The sequence below is a fragment of the Schistocerca nitens genome, chromosome 5, assembly GCF_023898315.1.
Source record: "Schistocerca nitens isolate TAMUIC-IGC-003100 chromosome 5, iqSchNite1.1, whole genome shotgun sequence".
In the NCBI taxonomy this organism is placed as follows: domain Eukaryota; kingdom Metazoa; phylum Arthropoda; class Insecta; order Orthoptera; family Acrididae; genus Schistocerca; species Schistocerca nitens.
In genome coordinates, this window is record NC_064618.1 from 484,580,978 (window position 1) to 484,601,780 (window position 20,803).

The 20,803-nt window shown below is 38.4% G+C and overlaps 1 protein-coding gene across 1 annotated transcript in view; it reads left to right on the forward strand.

Annotated features, from left to right (window-relative positions):
* Positions 1 to 20,803, forward strand: part of LOC126260545 (E3 ubiquitin-protein ligase MYCBP2-like) — a 389,869-nt gene that overhangs the window by 359,753 nt on the left and 9,313 nt on the right. Inside the window, exons 35-36 of the mRNA XM_049957880.1 lie at positions 8,522 to 8,707; positions 15,454 to 15,561. Coding sequence (XP_049813837.1) covers positions 8,522 to 8,707; positions 15,454 to 15,561 — 294 coding nt within the window. The remainder of the gene's footprint in view (positions 1 to 8,521; positions 8,708 to 15,453; positions 15,562 to 20,803) is intronic.

Below are 20,803 nucleotides of genomic sequence, written 5' to 3' on the forward strand. Positions count from 1 at the left end.
ATTATTTTGAGAGAGGAGGGGGGGGGGGGACTAACTGAGTGTTCTTCACAGGAGAATTCGTTGGTCATCTGTGCTAGTTTTCATGTGCTACATAGTCCATTTTCTGTAATTATTGTTTTGTTATCTATTAGTCACTTCTTTATCTACTTCATAAAACTTATACCACTATCTCTCTTAAGCAGATCGCTGGAATCTGTAACAGTTATCGCTATTGAAGAAGTCAGCAATCAGTTGATGTTTCCCATTTTGTAGACACATTGTAGAGTTTGGAACATGGGTTAAGGAATCCAAAGCTGCTGCATGTGGGAATGGAAATTAAAAAAAAGTTTAAGTTGTCTGTTGAGCTAGATTGCCACTATGTCCTGAATTCTGTCATCTGAGGGAACCAAAATTTCATGCTGCTGGATGAAACAAACAATGTGATTGCATGTTGTCAGACATTGCAGATTTTATGCAGATCCATTCAGTACAAGTGAAGAAGCACGCTTTCATCAGGTGTCATTCTGCCACACAATATTGCACAACCACATGCTGCTATTACAACCCAACCCAACAATTTACTCAGTAACTGAAATAGGAGGTGACAGATAAGCCACTCTATAGACTGGTTGTGGCCCCAATGACTTCCACCTTTCTCAAGAGATGAAGTAATGGTTGGATAGATGACCATTCACATCAAGTAAGGACGTGCAGAGATTCACAGTGATATAGCTTGCCAGATAGACTTTTTGCAGAGAGGATACGGAAGCTCATACAGTATTTTGTTACTAGTATCTCGATTGCCATACAACAATGTGCAATCGCATGCTGCTGTATCAGTCCATCAACTTATGCAGTTACTGAAATGGGAGGTGGAAAAATAGTCATCAGCATCTGTACCTAAGGTCTTCCTGATAGCCATATTTGTTTTAATGCTTGGTGCGGCTGAAGATGGGCGGTTGGGGGAGGGAGGGAGGGGGGACAATACAATTACGTTTGGCCCTGCTGAAGATGTGAGGATATGGGGGGAGGGCAATACAGTTACTGCCAGGATCAGTCAACTATTTTTTGATGTATCATCATGAATAAAGTGCTTTGTTACTATGAATAATGTCTGCATGTCTTTTTTGTTATCTGTTTTCATTTAGCTCAACTATTCCATGCACCTGTGCTGAATTTTCAAAGAATAATATATAAACCATAATTCCTAACTGAGTGAGAGTTGAACTACTCAGATTTGAAGCGCTCTTACAGAAAAATGTAATAAATAGTGATGGTAATTGCTATTCATCAGATTTTAGAGAAAGTGGGTGACTGGCAAGCAAAAACAATTATTGCAATGATAAATGCTGTAAAGCAGTTAGTTGGAAAGTAGCGAGTGGTTATTCACTAATAAGTCAAGAGGGAAAACAGATACTGGAATGAAATGATAAAAAACATAAAATTTATTGGTCAGTAGATTATTGTATATTAACAGCTCATTGAATTCTTATATACACTCCTGGAAATTGAAATAAGAACACCGTGAATTCATTGTCCCAGGAAGGGGAAACTTTATTGACACATTCCTGGGGTCAGATACATCACATGATCACACTGACAGAACCACAGGCACATAGACACAGGCAACAGAGCATGCACAATGTCGGCACTAGTACAGTGTATATCCACCTTTCGCAGCAATGCAGGCTGCTATTCTCCCATGGAGACGATCGTAGAGATGCTGGATGTAGTCCTGTGGAACGGCTTGCCATGCCATTTCCACCTGGCGCCTCAGTTGGACCAGCGTTCGTGCTGGACGTGCAGACCGCGTGAGACGACGCTTCATCCAGTCCCAAACATGCTCAATGGGGGACAGATCCGGAGATCTTGCTGGCCAGGGTAGTTGACTTACACCTTCTAGAGCACGTTGGGTGGCACGGGATACATGCGGACATGCATTGTCCTGTTGGAACAGCAAGTTCCCTTGCCGGTCTAGGAATGGTAGAACGATGGGTTCGATGACGGTTTGGATGTACCGTGCACTATTCAGTGTCCCCTCGACGATCACCAGTGGTGTACGGCCAGTGTAGGAGATCGCTCCCCACACCATGATGCCGGGTGTTGGCCCTGTGTGCCTCGGTCGTATGCAGTCCTGATTGTGGCGCTCACCTGCACGGCGCCAAACACGCATACGACCATCATTGGCACCAAGGCAGAAGCGACTCTCATCGCTGAAGACGACACGTCTCCATTCGTCCCTCCATTCACGCCTGTCGCGACACCACTGGAGGCGGGCTGCACGATGTTGGGGCGTGAGCGGAAGACGGCCTAACAGTGTGCGGGACCGTAGCCCAGCTTCATGGAGACGGTTGCGAATGGTCCTCGCCGATACCCCAGGAGCAACAGTGTCCCTAATTTGCTGGGAAGTGGCGGTGCGGTCCCCTACGGCACTGCGTAGGATCCTACGGTCTTGGCGTGCATCCGTGCGTCGCTGCGGTCCGGTCCCAGGTCGACGGCCACGTGCACCTTCCGCCGACCACTGGCGACAACATCGATGTACTGTGAAGACCTCACGCCCCACGTGTTGAGCAATTCGGCGGTACGTCCACCCGGCCTCCCGCATGCCCACTATACGCCCTCGCTCAAAGTCCGTCAACTGCACATACGGTTCACGTCCACGCTGTTGCGGCATGCTACCAGTGTTAAAGACTGCGATGGAGCTCCGTATGCCACGGCAAACTGGCTGACACTGACGGCGGCGGTGCACAAATGCTGCGCAGCTAGTGCCATTCGACGGCCAACACCGCGGTTCCTGGTGTGTCCGCTGTGCCGTGCGTGTGATCATTGCTTGTACAGCCCTCTCGCAGTGTCCGGAGCAAGTATGGTGGGTCTGACACACCGGTGTCAATGTGTTCTTTTTTCCATTTCCAGGAGTGTAGTTCAACATCGCAGTGGACTGGATATGATTCAGGATCATTAGCAATATTCATGTAATGTATATGTTTTTTGCATCTCGGACCATTATTAACATAAATTTCTTTCCTTTCATCTTATATTTATTTCAGTGATTTTCTGTTGTATATTTCCTAGGCCTGTCAATGTTGAAACATACATCTGGCCAATCTTAACAAGAAATGCTTGGAAATTATTTGCAACATTCCTGCTATTGCCATTTTGTTTCTTCTTGGACTTTCTGTTCTGTTTGTATCTGTATATTCCATGAACTTTTAACAGTCAAGTTTGTGGATGAAACTACAGCTGGTGGCCTTGTATCATTTATCTTAGATCTCCATTTAAATCAGTTTACTCATTCAGGCAGCTTCAATTATGAAGTTTAGTCCCTGTTGCCTTGATTCTGTGTGGGCAGTGTTATCATCTTCAACTTTTATTTCTGTTTAAATGAAGCTGCTTCATAACATACATATTTACATTAAAATAAAAAGTCCTTGGCCTGTAACACTTAGGAATTTGGTGTTTGTAATCATCATTACAAGTCATTGTGCTCATTGCTGAGAGTCGTGACCCCATGAACCAAATGTTTGCATCGCTCCCTTAGAACCTGCTGAAGAGGTAGACCCAAGATCTGGATCTGATCACTCCACTTGTTTGCTGCTCTTTCTTTTGGTCTCTTGCCCTTGATCTTCCCTTCTGTGATTATTTTCTCCAGGTTTTCTCCATCTCTTCTCACAAAGAGACCAAAGAGAATTTTTTGGTTGACACAAGAAGAAAGGTATGTGGAGATATTGAATTGCTCAGTTAATGGATACATTTATTCTTCTTTCAATCTATTTCATACACAGCAACCTTTGCCAGCACCAAAACTGAAATGCATTGATGCATCTTTGCTGCTGGCTAAAAGCATGGTGTCATCAGCAAATTGGAGGTTGTTAATAGTTCTGCCAAACATGCCTTTAGTCCACCCATCAAGAGCATTCCTAATGACATGATCTGTATAAATGTTGTTCAGTCGGGAAATAGAACACAATCCTGTCTGACACCTTTTGATACACTGAAGAAATCAGACATACAGGCACTTGTCATCACAGCTTCAAGGTGATTACTATATAGACTTCTGGTCAGTGCCGTCAAATGTTGTGGGACCCCAAACTCTGCAAGCAACTTTTCCCAGACATCACAGTCAAAGGTTTCTCTATAGTCAAAGATGCAAATGAAGACAGGAACACAGAACTTTCACAATTTCTCTATTATTTGTTGTATAATTTAAAATGTGATAGTGTCTGCAGCTGTGATGAATTTTTTGAATGATTTCTTGGATTTCTTGAAGCCTCCAGCTGCCATTCTCTTTATTTAGTGTACAATTGTACAATTTCTACCTTTGGCCATTTTCAGGTATCTAAAACGGATATTTCATACATTGGATACATTAGTGACACTTGTGATTTTGATGTAGGAAAAGTAATATCTATCGATATAATAGGCACATTACAACTTACTTTATGGGTGTTTTTTAGTAACAGATTATGTCATATATGTCATTGCTCATATGACATCATGTTATGCTCATAAATTAGTTTGAGGTGTTTATGCTATTTTAGGAGCACGCTACTTTCGAGCAGTTGTTGCAATGTTCTTATATATAATGTACTTAACACCAGGAAGATTATAATTATTTTACAGAAATTTGCTACTTAACTTACATATGCTTTTGTTCTGTTACATTTAATTATCGTTCATCATTGGTGTAAATATGACTGTATGTAATGTCTTTAAAATAACTTGTAAATATTTGTTCTCTTATTGTAGGAGCACGTCATTTTTGAATAGTGGTACAAAGTTTCGATATATCACATTTATCACAGTATTCTAATGAAATAGTACTTGAGAACCATGAGAGTCTAGTAAAAACTGCTTTATGGTTGTGTGATGTTTCACATTACAGTCATATTTATTAATGAGTGTAGCGATAATTTTACATTCCATGCTTCTGTAACGCTTTGCTGTGGAACTGGTAGAAAGTTGTCTAGGAATTTCCCATTTCACAGGTCTTTTTGCTCATTTAAAATTCTGTCTGACTGATCTTTTAGATGTATGTAGATTTCAATTTCTTCCATTACATCCATGACTTTTCCTTTCTGTAAATTACACAATATTTGAAATGATCCATCTGTGTTAGGTATTTTGTGGTTGGTGTCTTTTAAGTGTGCAGCAAATGTGGATGGGTTATTGTCACTTATTGTCATGTGTTCTATAAAATAATTATAATCTTCCTGGTGTTAAGTATGTTATATATAAGAGCTTTTCAACAACTTCTCAAAAGTAGCATGCTCCTAAAATAGTGTGAACACCTCAAACTAATGTATGAGCATAACATGATGCCATAGGAGCAATGATGTATAGGACATAACCTGTTACTAAAAAAATCATCCATAAAGTAAGTTGTAATGCGCCTAGTATATCGATATATATGACTTGTTCCTACATCGAAATCACAAGTGTCACTAATGTATCCAATGTGAGAAACTGCCATTCTAGATACTTGAAAATGGCCTAAGTCCGAAATTGTACAATCATATAGTAAATAAAGAGAATGGCAGCTGAAGCCTTCAAGAAATCATTCAAAAAATATTTGTTGTATGATGAGTATCAAAACCTGCTTGTTCCATGGGTATGTAACACCGAATGTATGGCTTCAAATGCTCTTTCAGGATGTAGTGCAAAATTTTGCTTGCATGGGATATGAGAGCAATGGTTTGGTAGTCAGAGTAATTCCTGATTGACCCTTTCTTGTGTAGTGGGATGGAGATGGACTTCGACCAGTCTTCTGGCCATTCCCCAGTTTCTCATATTCTTGTACACATTGAATGCAGTACATAACACCTTCCTGCTGTATTTCTTTGAGCATTTCACAATATATCTTCTCTAAACCAAGAGATTTATAATTCTTCAGGTGTTTTATCGCATTCTCTATTTTGCTGCTTAAGACTGTAGGTTCCAATATAAGTTGGTAAAATGCTTCGCTTTCCCTACTATTGTTAGTCCCAGAACACAGCTTTTCACAGTACTGTTTGCACCTCGCAACAGTTTCTTCCTTGTCTCCAATAGGATTGCCATTCTCATCATATGCCACCCACTTATGAGGATTTAATTCATCTACTTGACTGTGAGTGTGATGTTGTTCTATCTCATCACAGATCCCATGATGAAGTGTGATCTATTCTTTCTGCAATTCCATTGTATATCTCTGCACAGATTCTGATGTCTGTCTTGATCCTGGGTCTTCTTCAGACTGCTTCCTCTTCAATTAATTGTCATGTGGACTGTGATACCCGAGGGTGTTTTGTATTTCTGGTGTCAGAAGTGATAAGGAAATGACCTCTTTCAGTTGGTTCCATGTTTGTGATGCAAGTGCATCATCTTTTTCAAGATTAATGTTACAGAATTTTGATCTTACAAGCTCACCAAATTCTCTAAAAGCTTCCTTGTTTGTGAGTTTAGTTGTCTTTCTCCACTCTTTTTGGCAGATTTGAGCTTAATCCGCATTTTTATGGACAACAGATTATGATCACGTGCACAGTCACCTTCAGGAAATGTCTTACAGTCCATGCCCGAAGGTTCCCAATGTCTTCACCCTAGGATGAAGTCAGTCTGCCTTCTAAATCAATCACAATGTGATATGCAAGTGTATAGTCATCTTAGTTGATGTTGGAACATAGTGTTATAGATAGTCGTTACACAGAAATCTGGTAACTACCTCTCACTGAGACCATAATGTCCAACCACAGATTTTAAGTGTGTGTCTTAGGTAGTAGCTCCAATTTTAGCATTAAAGTCTCCTTGAATTATTGCCTGTCCTTTGTTAGGGATCATGTTAAGGAGTTGTTCCAGTTGTTCATAGACCTCCTCTGTTCCTCATCTGACGTTGCAGCAGTAGGAGCATAGATCTGGATGATGTTGAGTGTACACGGGGAAGCATTTGATTTTATGGAGATGCCCCTCTCGTTAATGGGTTCATAACTGAGATCACAGTTGTTCAGATTTCTAGGAACAACTATTGCAACACCATATCTACATTGGTCACTATTCCCTGAAAAATACACGGTGCTGCTTCCTTGGGTCATGAAATGGCAACTTTCTCTCCAGTGATTCTCACGAAGCCCAAGAATATTCAGGTCATTTGAACTCATTTCTTTTCTCCTATAGCCAGTTTTCCTGTCTTAAGCAGCCCCTTCACATGCCATGCTGCAATCTTTCTTAGCATACACAGGAATAATTTGCACTGTGGTGTTGGTCTAATGACTTCTTTCAATCCTGCCCCTCTCCCTCTCTGGTGATCTGATGGGGGGACTTGGAGTGCCGGATGATTTAGAATTAAGCAAAACCATGGGGCTCTCATGGGAAAATTTCATTGGTGGTTTCCTGTTGCCTTCCACTGACTGACCTCTATATCCTGTGTGCTCATCAACTCAGTTTCCCACTGGGGTTGGTTACTCAACCTTCCGCTGAGTTGCTTGGCTTAATAGGGGCACCACGTGTAAGTAGGAAGTTGAAGAATTGAGGTCATACAGACTAAGAGAACTCTCTTGCTGAGTTCTTGTAATCATGTATCACCCCCATTTTTTCTTGCCAGTCCACACACACACACACACACATACACACACACAAAATGCACTACCTTTTGCACTCTAGGACACAGTATATAATGTCACCGTCACACCATTTGAAGGTCCATTTAGGCTTCAGATAATAATTTAATAATTTCTTTGAGGAATCAAACTTGAGAACGCCAAGTAATAGACAAACTGTATGTAACTACAGACATATTCATGCTATATGCAACAGAATTTTATAGTAGCATAACTTGGACTGGCATGGTCATCATTTACACATGTTTGCATACATCAGGCAATATCATGATGATACAGTGTTTGGTAACCAATATGTTTAAGAAAATATCACACTTGTTTCATCCCTGTGTGTATCTGGCCAGTGATGCATTCTTATTTGGTATAGTATCTATTTTGTAATGTTTGATGCATGTTATTTCCATCTTTGTATTCTTCCATGGAAACTGGCATACTAATGCAATTTTCACCCTTGATTTGTATCATAAATAGTAAAAAATTATTGCCCAAAAACTCACAGTACTTAAGTCATTGTGATTTTTGCTTTAATGAAGAGTATCTTCACATAAAGTCTTAAAACTAATTATTTTATTTATAATTCATTCATTTTGATATTATTTTATTTCATAACTTCACATACTTCTATTGTCTTGCACTGATCATTATTCTGGTAATGGACTTGAGCTTCCATAACTTCACAGACAGCAATATACAGGTGTTTCAGAGTAATAAGTTCTCAATTTTTGCTGCCAAATGTCGGCATCTTCAACAAAAATGTCCATGATTGTTAAAGATAATTTTATTTCCCAGTACCTCAGAAGGATATAAGCGCAGATATACCATAGAAGACGTTTTGTCCAATAAATTCTACATGGATGCTTTACATATGCAATTAATTGAATGTACATACTATTAGCATGTAAAGAAGTAAACTTATTGTTTACATATATGAGTTTTTTTGTCTTTTCCCTAAAAAGGAACATGCCAGGAATGCTTGCAACAAGATACATCCCTGTGGTCATATGTGTGGTGGCATTAAAGGAGAAACTAAATGCCTTCCATGCCTGCATGGTTGTTCATCTGATCCCACACTGAAGCAAGATGCTGATGACATGTGTATGATATGCTTTACAGAAGCCCTTTCTTGTGCTCCAGCAATACAGGTTTGCTCTTTTAGTACTTATATTTAATCTTATTCATTCACTGTGTTGCATTTAAAAAAAAATGTTTGGATGAATAAAACATCTCACTGCCACTGTGCATGTATTGTTTTTAAGGAAATGGAGTGCATCATTCCTTGTCCTTGCCATTATACTTTCATAGTTGTGACTTTCAGAATAATTTCAAACAGTCATAGTATAACATTAGTTAATATGTTACCTTTGTATTTGTGTATAATGTTGATATTAATTATGTATTATGGTAATGGAAAGTACTGGCAGAATATTAGAAAAAAAGAAAAAAAAATAGCGTAAGGTAACAACTCACTTAATAGAAGGGCTGCTGAGTCATCAACAGGTGCACAAACAAAACAAAAACATCAGCACACACACACACACACACACACACACACACACACCTCTGTGCAGCAACTTTCAATATACTATGCTGGTACTGCAGTTCTCCAGCTGTACAGGTGTGTGTGCACATGTATGTCTGTATATGTAGGAGTATACTTTAGTTGGATATTACGTTGATATTAGCAGATACATATAGATTAGGGCTCCGGTCTGTCTTCTAGAATAAATTTGAATCAGTGGTTATCAGTTTTATAGGGTAAACGTAAAAGTGTCATCAATCCAAAATATGATTTGAATACCACAGTGCTTTATAAAGCATTGTCCTATTCACGAAGGTTACCGCTTGCCTTTGTCTGACATTAAGGCTGACTTACATAACCTGTGACCTAAAGTTTAATGCTGATTGTAGGCCATGGTGCAACTTGGCATTTTTTCATATATCTAGCAACATTTATCTTCTTTTATGCAAATTTATCAGTCAAAACCATGTCTGTACCTCATGCAGTACCATCACATTATGCAGCTTAGACAGTGTATCATAAATATAGTTTTTCTGTTTTGAAGAAGAAATAATGAAGTCTAACTTTTGTGAAACTTAAGCCAAGGACATATGATATGTAAAAATCTTTACCTACTTTCTAACAGCAGGCAGACATACAAAATCAGCAGCTGTGCCCATGTCCCAACAGATTACAACAATAGTTGGAAAATTCACTTGCTTTTTGAATCATTATTCCTTTGTATTTTACAATATGGAGACAGTAGTGTTACCAGTCTCATCAAGCTACCTCTGCCACACATACATTATCATCACATTATGTAGCTCCCTTCTGCCTTCACTGGATGTAATTACCCTGCCAGCCTAGTTCAAAAGAAGATTTCCCAGGTTGTCACATTCAATACTGATACTGCTGATCCCTCAAAGAAACTACTTGTGAGTACATCTCGTATCACTCAGTACTAAGATGTTGAGTGCATTAATCAGCTACTTCGACAACGCTATGACTTCCTAAAATCATGCTCTGAAATGAGATCCATTCTATCTGATATTTTGCCCACTCCCTTTCCCCAATGCCTGCAATATACTCTTTCTGCTCCCATTTCACTACCACATGACTCCTACCCCTGCGACTGTCCCTGCTATAAGATTTGCCCTATGCACCCTCCTACCAACCCCTACACCAGTCCTGTAAGTAGAAAAAGATATGCTACAAAGGGACAGCCATGTGTGAAATGACTCATTGTGTACCACCTGTTGTGTAAACACTGTTTGGCCTTTTACAAACATGTGAGTTACTGCCAAGGATGATTGAGCACTACCCTGTGGCTCTTACACCTGCAACTGTCCCTTCTATGAGATTTTCCCTATGCTCCCTCCTACCATCAGTTACACTGGTCCTGTAAGTAGAAAAAGATATACTATCAAACGGAGAGCCATCTGTGAAATGACACATTGTGTACCAACTGTTTTGTAAACACTGTTTACCTATTACATTTGTATGACTTACTACCAAGTTGTCAGTTAAGATGAATGGGCATAGTCAGAGGGTAGGTACTGGTAACAACACAGAGCATGCTCTGCAACATGACAGTCATGACGTCTGGTGCCTCTTTCACCACACTTGCCCTTTGGATACTGCCCCTGACATCAGTTTCTCAGAACTCTGCAGGTGGGAACTGGTGTTACAACATGTCCTTGGTTCTTGCCATCCACCTGGTCTTATTTTTCGTTAATTTCTTCTGTCTCAGCATTTCTTTTCATAACTATCCATTTATTTACTTCTTTTTAGTTTTCTATTATTTTATTTTCTGACCTGTCTTATTTTTCTTCACCCCCCCTCCCCCCCCCCCCCCCCCCCAATCTCCACCTTTGTACCACAGCTTAGCTTTCCTTTCTTATTAACTCTTGCATGATGTTTTTTCAGTAATCTCTGACTTGCTTATTACCCCATACTCCACCTCTAAGCTCTCAAGTTTTTAAATAATGTCTGGTGCAGTCCTCAACAATCAGTCTTTTCTTCTCATCCTGCCTAGTAAGTCTCTCTTGGCCCAGGGTTCAGGGCAATTTTATGGTAACTCTCCCCATTTTCCTAAACCTCGCCAGTCCCTTTGCTTCATCCCTCTTTCTTATCCTTCACCCCTCTGACAAAAGACTGAGCAACTGGCTCTGAGAGCTTGCACATTCCTTTAACTCTCACATGTGTTTTCTCTTGCCAGTGCTTGGGGATTAGATTGTTTGTCCATCCAAATGTAGTACTATGTCTTTTACGTTGCATAATACTGATTCTTATGGCTGTGATCACATTTGATTTGGCTGCCACATGTGTAACCGTGTTGCCACCTTGAATAAACAAAGTATCGTCCAGGATGCACCATCTTGGAGAATGTCTACACTTCGCACACTGTGTACCCAGCTAAAACCTAGAGAACGAGGCTCAGTAAACAATTGCCAATTTTCCCCAGGAAGGATGATCTAAGAGAAGAATGGTAAAATCAAAATCCATCCTTTCGTCATAATGAGAAGATAGGTAAAATAGATGCAACCATCTAATGCTTGGGAGTGAATTAACCAAGAAAAATATGTAGCTACCTCGACCAAATCAGTACTGGCGATGCCATGACAAACGCAACACTACATAAATGGTGAATGACCAATGAAGTCCAGTGTGCCTGGAACTTCAGAACGAAGACTGGACTACATTTTGTATGATTACCCAAAAAGGAAATTCGTGGGTACCTGGAAAGACTTTGCAGATACAACACCTTCCAGCAATTAATTGGCTGGAGTATTTGTACATCCAGTAATGATTTTTTTAGCAAGAGCAGACATTGCCTACAGGGGGAGTGACTGGTAAAACCAAGTTTTTGAAAACAGTCACAAGTTGCACAGTGGTGTCCTTTTTTAATTTTAATTTTTTATTAAAAAAGAGAGAATAGAATATTTTATTCACCTCTCAGAATTTTTTCATACAATGGGCTTTATAACTAGCTTATTTAAGAACTAAAATATCTTCTTTATCACTTACAAAAAATATATTATGAATAGAATTCACTGTATTTTAGCCAAGATTATAACATGGTCTTATACTTATTTAGTGTTACTGCATGAACAGAGTGTGGTAACTGATTTAAAAATTTTATGCTCAGGTATTTATAGCTATTATGGACTGTAGCCAGTCCTGAGGAAGGCAAATCCAACAACTGATTTTTTTCTGGTAATGTGTACATACACATCACGTCTCCTGCTGAATTTTTGCAGATTTTCTGTAGCATATATTAAACAGTTATGTAAGTACAGGTTAGGTACTGTCATTATGCCAAGACATTTAAAGCAGCTTCTGCAGGGCTCTCTGGGTGCTAATCCTAATTAACATTTGATTGTCTTCTTCTGCCATCTGAAAATATATTTAGCTCCTCGGGAATTACCCTAAAGCCATATCTCATATTGCAGATAGGAATAGAACAAAGAAGAATATGGTTAAATTAACAGATTTTTGCTCATACTGTAACTTAATTTATACAGTAAAACATGTACATGAGCTAGTTTGCTACACAGACAATTGGTGTGCTCTTCCGATGAGAATCATTGCTCTATGAACATATCAAGTAATATTACAGTTTTATTTTTGGTTTTAGTCACCTTGAGATTGAAAATTATTTCTTCTGTTTTTTTGTCTGGTTTATGCACAGGTGATTGACTAGGCACGAGTGACTAACCATTTGCATAATTTCTCTGTTGTTAACTAGTACACTTTGTAAATTTTCACCTGTGTTTTTAGTGTCACATCATCAGCATATAGTATGTTGTTAATTGTTATGTAATTACAAAGTTCATTAATGTAGATAATAAACAGGAAAGGCCTAAGAACAGAGCCTTGATGTATTCCTCATTTTATTGGTAGTACTTCTGATCTTTGATGATATGCACACATAAGCGGTGACTTCTTGCTTAAATAAGATATGAATAAACGTAGTGTTTTATCTCCACTGCCCTAATATTCTAATGTTTTGATGATTGTGCCATGTGAAACCGAGCCAAATACTTCGCTTCACTTAAGTCAATAAGTGTTCCAGCCTTATTTCATACCATTCATAAACATTATTCATCGAAGCTTCAGGTGCTTCTACAGTTGACAGGTGACCTTAATCTGACCTGTTGCTAATTTAAATTTTTGTTGCCCTTAAAATAGTTTGTATCTGTTTATGCATAAATTTGCTATTACCTTGGATATGTTGGGTGCTATTGAAATGGATCTGTAGTTATTTATATTGATTTTTTTATACACAAGCAAGGTAACTGTGAGCTTAATTCTGGGAAAATTCCTTACTCTAGCACTGTCTTTGGCAGTGAGAGAAGTGACATTTTGGTTTATTTTGTTGTGCACTTTGTGAAGAGATTACTGAGTGCAAAATAGTCTTGTTTTGGAATTGCTTATTTTGTTTATCGATTTGTGAATCTTGTTTAAAGCGGTTAGGACCCAAATGATTTATCACTTGCTGATTTGTATGAGTGAGCAAGGCTTGTGCATCTAAGGTAGGATAATTTATTGAAGTGGTGGTGGTGGTGGTGGCACTATTTACATAATATGCATTGAGCTTATAATAGTCTATGAATACTGTTTTGTTTGTAGATATTATTAATTTCTGTTTTAATGACATTCCAAGCTGCTTCACATTTATTTTTAAAATTTAAAATATACTCATCATTTGCATTGCACTTAGTATTTTTTTACTTTTCTCACGTTTATGTAAGTTTCCTTGTCCCTATCATGTTTGTGAAATATATCTTTGAGAACGATTAGTAGTATCCTGAGTTTGTTATGTTGGGAAGTGTACCTCTTGGTATGATGCTGCTTGTATTAATGTGATATCTTGTTGGTACAGTAGGGCATACCTTTTCTATTATGCACTTAATATCTGGCAGGAAAATGGAAAAGCATTTAGCAGTTGCATATCCATTAATGAGATCAATCCATTTTCTGTAACTGCTTTATCATATTTTTACATTGGATTCTTCTAGAAATCTAATTGTTACTTGTCTTTCTGTAGTACTGAGAGGCATAGCCCTCCATGATATGATACTTCTAGTTCTATAACATTATAGTCAAGAGAGTTTCTGTGTACATTATTAATTGTGTTATTAGCACATCCAATCAGTCTAGCTGGCTTTTCATTGAGACAGCAATAGTCCAACGATTTCAGAGAATTAACCATATGAATAACATTTTTCTCCATACTCTTGTACAGTGTCTGTGTTATCAGCTACAGTTATAATTGTATATTGTTTATATTTGGACAGCTGCAATATTAACATATTATATTTTCTATAAATATTATCTCATATGAGCTTGGAGTTTGATAAACTGAAACAATTACAATTTTTGTGTGCACATTGTTATGCTACCTACTTCCAATATGCCTTCAAGGCATTTTCTGCTAAGGTATTTGGCGGGGTAATGTAAATCAAGGTTGCTTTTAATGAAGATTGAGATCCCATCATGTGAAATGCTTCTTCTACAGTAACTAGCAAGTATCTAAGGGGAACACTCAAGTCTATTTCAGGGTCTTTCAGCCTCCGTTCACTGATACACTAAACACTGTAGTTAATTTTATCAAACCAGTATTGTAATTCATTGACTTTCCCTCTAAGAGATTGTACATTTATATGAAACATGAGAGTATTGTTATTGGTATACAAAGGCATTTTGATTTCACTGGGTTCTGCATGATCAATATTTTCACTGTGTGATTTAAAACAGTAGAGTTATCTAAGTGAATTAGTCTGCTGCAGTTTCCTCTTAATGTCGCTTTTACCCTTCCAGCCCCTGTAATGTCATTTGATCTAAAACGGTAGATGCATAATTGTGCACAGAAAGCCTATCTTTTAAAAGAAGACCATTAGGTTCATGCATTTCATTTATAATTTTGTTTATCTCCTGATAGAAATTTCTTGCCATGGCGATGTAGGCACTCACATGTTCACTGTGCACATTTTTCTGTAGTCTATTAATAACTACTATATTGTATTGTATTTTATGTAAATGGAGCTTAGTTGTTTTATTTTAATTTTGGCTTTATGGATCTCTTTGTTAACATGTGAAATAAAAATCAGGTCATGTCTATGAGTTATCTTCACAACAACAGTGTTTTTCATTTTATTCACACCTAAAAAATTCTTCAAACCTGTGTCGCACTTTTGGCTTCATAATTTATTGTATGTAGCATTTGGCTTACAGACTTTTACGCTTTCTTATTATCTTATCATATCTTGTACGAATTTAATGTATGTACTTGTAAACTATATTCTGTAAGTCATATACTAAAATAAATAAATAGCATTATTGACTTGACGGTGTGACAAAGAATAAATCATAAAATTATTTTTTCAGCTGAAATGTGGACATGTGTTTCACCTTCACTGCTGCCGCTGTGTATTAATGAAGAGATGGTCTGGTCCTAGAATAACATTTGCGTTCTCACAGTGTCCAATATGTAAGGTATGTTGTATTCATAATTATTTCTAACAGATAGTGCAAATGAATGCAGTGAATTAAGCAATAACTGGTTGAGGAACTGCAGTAGTCACTCCTGCTCTTAGAATCAGTTTTATTTTTCCTCATAACACAAGAAAAATGTTGCATGAAGAAAAAGGAAATGGCAATTTAAAGTCAACAGTAAACTGAAGACAAAACTTTGCAGAAACATGCTGAAGGCTTTTGCATCACTTCTCTCTCTCTCTCTCTCTCTCTCTCTCTCTCTCTCTCTCTCTCACACACACACACACACACACACACACACACACACACACCATCCACCCATTCTCATTATTAAAGATATGCAACTTCGCTTCCAGAAGCTATAATTTTATGCCATACTGGATAGACTAGAGTGTAGTTCATAGCAGAAGTCATCACTGGATGTAACAAAACTATGAACAAGTATGGAAATTGGACAACACCTGATAAAAGAAGCAGGACACTTCATCATTCTGATTGTGAGCTAAAACAAAGCCTGAGTTATGGTTTGAGTTGTCATGTGCTTATTACAACCAGTACACAATGAAACCAAAGCAAATCCAAAGAACAGAGAAGGATTGTAGTCAGTAAACTAATATAGCACATGACAAACAGCTTCGTACAGCTAAGTGAACTGATAATATTCTTGTTGGGTTTGTATCTGGATCATAATTTCATAATACGCTCTTGGAAAAAAAAGAAATGACACACCATGAAGAAATTATCCAAATGGGATGGAAATCAGTAATTGTGATGGACATGCACAGACAAACAAACCATTACAATTTCAGTAAAATTTGATGATTTATTCAAGAGAAGAGGTTCATGAATTGAGCAAGTCAATAACTTGTTGGTCCACATCTGGCCCTTATGCAAGCACTTGTCCAGTGTGGCATTGACTGAAAGAGTTGTTAGATGTCCTACTGGAGGATATCATGCCAAATTCTGTCCAATTGGTGCATTAGATCATCAAAATCCAGAGAAGGCTGGAGGGCCCTGCCTGTAACAGTCCAAACATTCTCAGCTGGGAAGAAATCCGGTGACCTTGCTGGTCAAGGTAGGAGTTGGAAAGCATGAAGACAGGCAGTAGAAACTCTTGCCCTGTGCAGGTGGGTGTTATCTTGCTGAAATGAAAGCCATGAAGGGCAACAAAATGGGGCATAGAATATCATCAATGTACTGATTTGCTATAAGGATACTGTGAACAACACCCAAAGGGGTCCCTGCTATGAAAAGAAATGGCACCCTACCCCATCACTCCTGCTTGTCAGACCGTATGGCAGTCGACAAACACACCCACTGTCTGGGGCATCCCCAGACACGTCTTTATTCTGGAATCTCATTGACTGGAGTAAAAGTGTCTTCAGTGATGATTCCCACTTCAAATTAAGCCCCAGATACCAGCAAGATGTATCGGGAGGCACCCCAGACAGCAGTGGGATACCAGTTTTGTCACTGAGTGATACTTGTTTGCTATAAATAACCTATTGCCTCCGTAGTGCCTGGAGCAGCAATTGTGTTAATTTGTTGCATGATCATTATCTTGCTGTGAGTTTCATTGATTGCTGTGGATGCATGGAGGGTGCTATGAAGTGGCTCATCATACACTGAAATTGCTCCTTGGCTGCCCAGACAAAGACAGTCCATGTGTCCCTTCATGTTATGCCTCAATTCAGGTAATGCAAGTCACCTTGCCAGCTGTAACAGTGTAGACATGTTTTTGTGCAATGTATTACTGCTTTGTTTATTATGAAGGTGATATATTGGCAATGTTACATTATATGTAACTGTTGCCACACCTGCTGAGCCAGGAAAATGGTGTGTTACATGCTTCAAGTACCTACTGATATTTAGAGAGGATTTCTATGAACTACATTCCTACTAGCTGCCTTTCCATGCATTTTTGCCTAATTTTGCCACAATGTGTGTTTGTACCAAAAAATGAACTACTGTCATCTGTTGATTGGTGAGTACAAACACTGTTTCAAAATTTGAGCAATTTATTTGTTCTCATTGATTGGTTTATATGCTGACAACACTACTTTATAAGACTGAATTATTTTTACATATGGGTGAGGCTACGGTTGGAAGCTCCCAGAACCTTAGCCTGTACTTTGTGGTCCGGGCCTAAAGAAACTACCACATCTTTATTGAGGGAGTCTGCATAGAAGACCTTAAATTCTTTGCAAGAAAAGTCCATTGTCCAGGCCAAAAAGGATTGATATGTTGTCTTGTGAGTTTTATGCTTCAAGTGTTTGGTTAGTAAGTCACAAATATCATCAAATGATATGCTACTATGGTCATAGAGTTGTATTCGTTTTTAGACTATCGCATATAGATAGTTAGTTGAGGACAACATTAGAGCTCCTTCACAAGTAGGGTCGATAATCATGTGTGCTTCACAGCAGAGAGAAAGTGCCATAAATAAGTGTCCCACCTCTATTTAAAATTATTATTTTGCTGGATCAGTTGTTGCATTAATGCCATTTTTTTAAATATTTTTGTTCCCGACACTTGTGATGCTGTTGGAGTGTTCAGTTGCTGATGCCACAAATAGAGAAACCGTTAATCAGTATTAAAGCACACAAAGTACAGTCCTTGTTGCCACTTTACTATCTTGTTGAATAAACAAGAATACCATTTCTAAAGTAAGTCACTGTTGGGAGAGCAGCAAAGTTGTGACTGGTGTTTTGTGTCCAGCAAAGCCACTCACTCTGCTGAGACAAAAGTGAAGGCTTTCCTAGTTTTTGTTAATAATAAACTACATTATTATACTTCCCAATAGATTACTGTGTGTCAGACTGTAACTTGAATCTTATCAAATGAGCTATCCAAGCATGACTCATAATCTGCTCTCTCAGCTTCAATTCTGTTAGCATCTGTCTCCTACTTTTCAAACTTCACAGTAGCTCTCTTGCATATCTTGCTAAACTAGCATTCCTGGAAGAAACAATATTGTGGAGAAATGACTTGCCCACAGACTTACGCTTATTTCAAGAACGAAGCTTTTGTTCTGCAGCACAGAGACTGCTGTTGTGGAACTGGTGACAGATTAAGTCTTTGCCATGCCAGGAAGTTTCAAAACCATACGCACAGTGTTTGAGAGTGAAAGACTAACTTCAGAGCAAAGGTCAGACACCTAAATATCATTTTAGAAGATGTCCATGCAAGTTTCGTTTGCATTTATGTGTTTGTTGGGTTTTGAAGATACTTAACGTGTTTAAGTTTTAAAAAACTTCATATTTAAATGGGATTGGAAATATTAATTGATACAATTGATACTAGAAATTGTGGAATGAATGAAGGGGGAAAATGTTAATATTTCTTACCAATATTTTCACTATAAAAATAATTGCTGCTATCAGGTTGAATCAGTTCAAGTTAGTTGACATATTACTAAGACAGCACATAATTTCACTAAAACAGAAATGTAAAAATATGTATAGTGTTTGCAGCTGATAAGATATATCCTGAGAAGTGTGAAGATTATGATAGTTTGTCTTGTCTTTTACTTATAGAACACAGAATTCAAGAAGTTGCAAGTAACATTACAATGAAAATCATCTTCCTGCACAAAATGTTGTAGCATTTTCTCTGGCAGTACATGAAGTTTCTAATTTGTGTGACACTGCTTGCTAGGAAATTTATATTCATGGAGTTGAAAGCAGCATTGTCATTTCAAACGAGTTACATATTTGATTCCAGTGAGGGTGCTAGAATGGAGGCAGATGTTCTTCTGTTTGTACAAGAATATGCTGACAATATGGGGGTTTGGTTCAAGGTTCTCCCGTCTCTAACATAGATGGTGCAGTGGCTATGATTTGGTCAAACATCAGTTTTCCAGGAATCTTAGAATCCTCACAGACCATTAAGTGCCCCACACTGGAAAAACAGCAAAATTTTGAAAAGTATCAAAACATATAAAATAGTGTTCTCTGCACAGTTGAGGTTTACTTTGTGATCTTCTAGGAGTAAGAAGAAATGTTTAAAGTGCTTTCAAATACCTTACATATTGATGTGTGCAATACAGAAACTGAATTACAGCTGGAACTAATCTATATTTTCTGTAATGAAGGTCAATAGCAGGACTTCAGTTTGAAACACGTTTTCATATTTTATTCAGAAAGTGGTAGCACACTTTGATTCATGGATAGTCAGTAACAGTTGTTGTTCTTGTTTAGCATGCAGAGCATGGAGCACTGTGTCATGCCATAGCAGTCCATAACATTAGATTGAATGACAGCCAGCCAACAAGCAGAGTTCATTGCGTGTTCCTTCACTTTCCATACAGTCACCTGTTCACCAGAGCCAGCTGCTAGCGTATGACATGAGTTCTAGCCAGTCACATGAGCAGATGAGAGATCACTCCTGGTTTACATTAACACCACAGATAGTGCCAAAACATTCAGCACCACAGACAACGTCTAATGAGTCATAGTGTACGAAGAGCCTAGTAGTTGGCCATATTCACATCACCCCTGTGTCTGCTGAGAACTCTTACTGACTCTAGTCACAAAACAGCTTCCTTGCCAAATGTGTCACTTGATTTAATGTAACCTATGTTGTGCTTATAAGTTAAAAAATATGTATGGTTGTGGGACTCACTTTGTAAAATGTGCATACTTTAGGGTTCATGGTAAATGTTTTGAGGATGTAATGCAAGTTCTTACTTTTCCAAAATCTTCACCTCTCATTTTCTCTGCTTCAAGTTGTGTATGCAAAAGCATGGTCTGAAACAATTTAATGCAGACTTCCACCACTGCTCCTTTTTAAGAAATTGCTCAGAAGGAATTCATCCCTTTGAGAACTTGAACAATTCCCAGGGATGCTTTCCTCATTTGAAAAAAGAAAGATAGCATGTAAGTCAAATTTGGGCTCTGAAACATTAATGCCTGGAGCTGGGATTCCTTAGAAAATGCTTATCCAATTCATGTTCACTTGGATTCCTTTACATAGCTGTGGAGGACACATTACACTACGTCAGTTTGTAGTTTCTGTCCTACCTTCATCAGGTATTAAAAAAATGTAAATTTCATGTGACAAAGGTCTCCCATTGGGTAGACTGTTCACTAGGTGCAAGTCTTTCGATTTGATGCCACTTCGGTGACTTGTGCGTTGATCGTGATGAAATGATGATGATTACAACAACACCCAGTCCCTGAGCGGAGAAAATCTCTGACCCAGCCGGGAATTGAACCTGGGTCTTTAGGACTGACACTCTGTC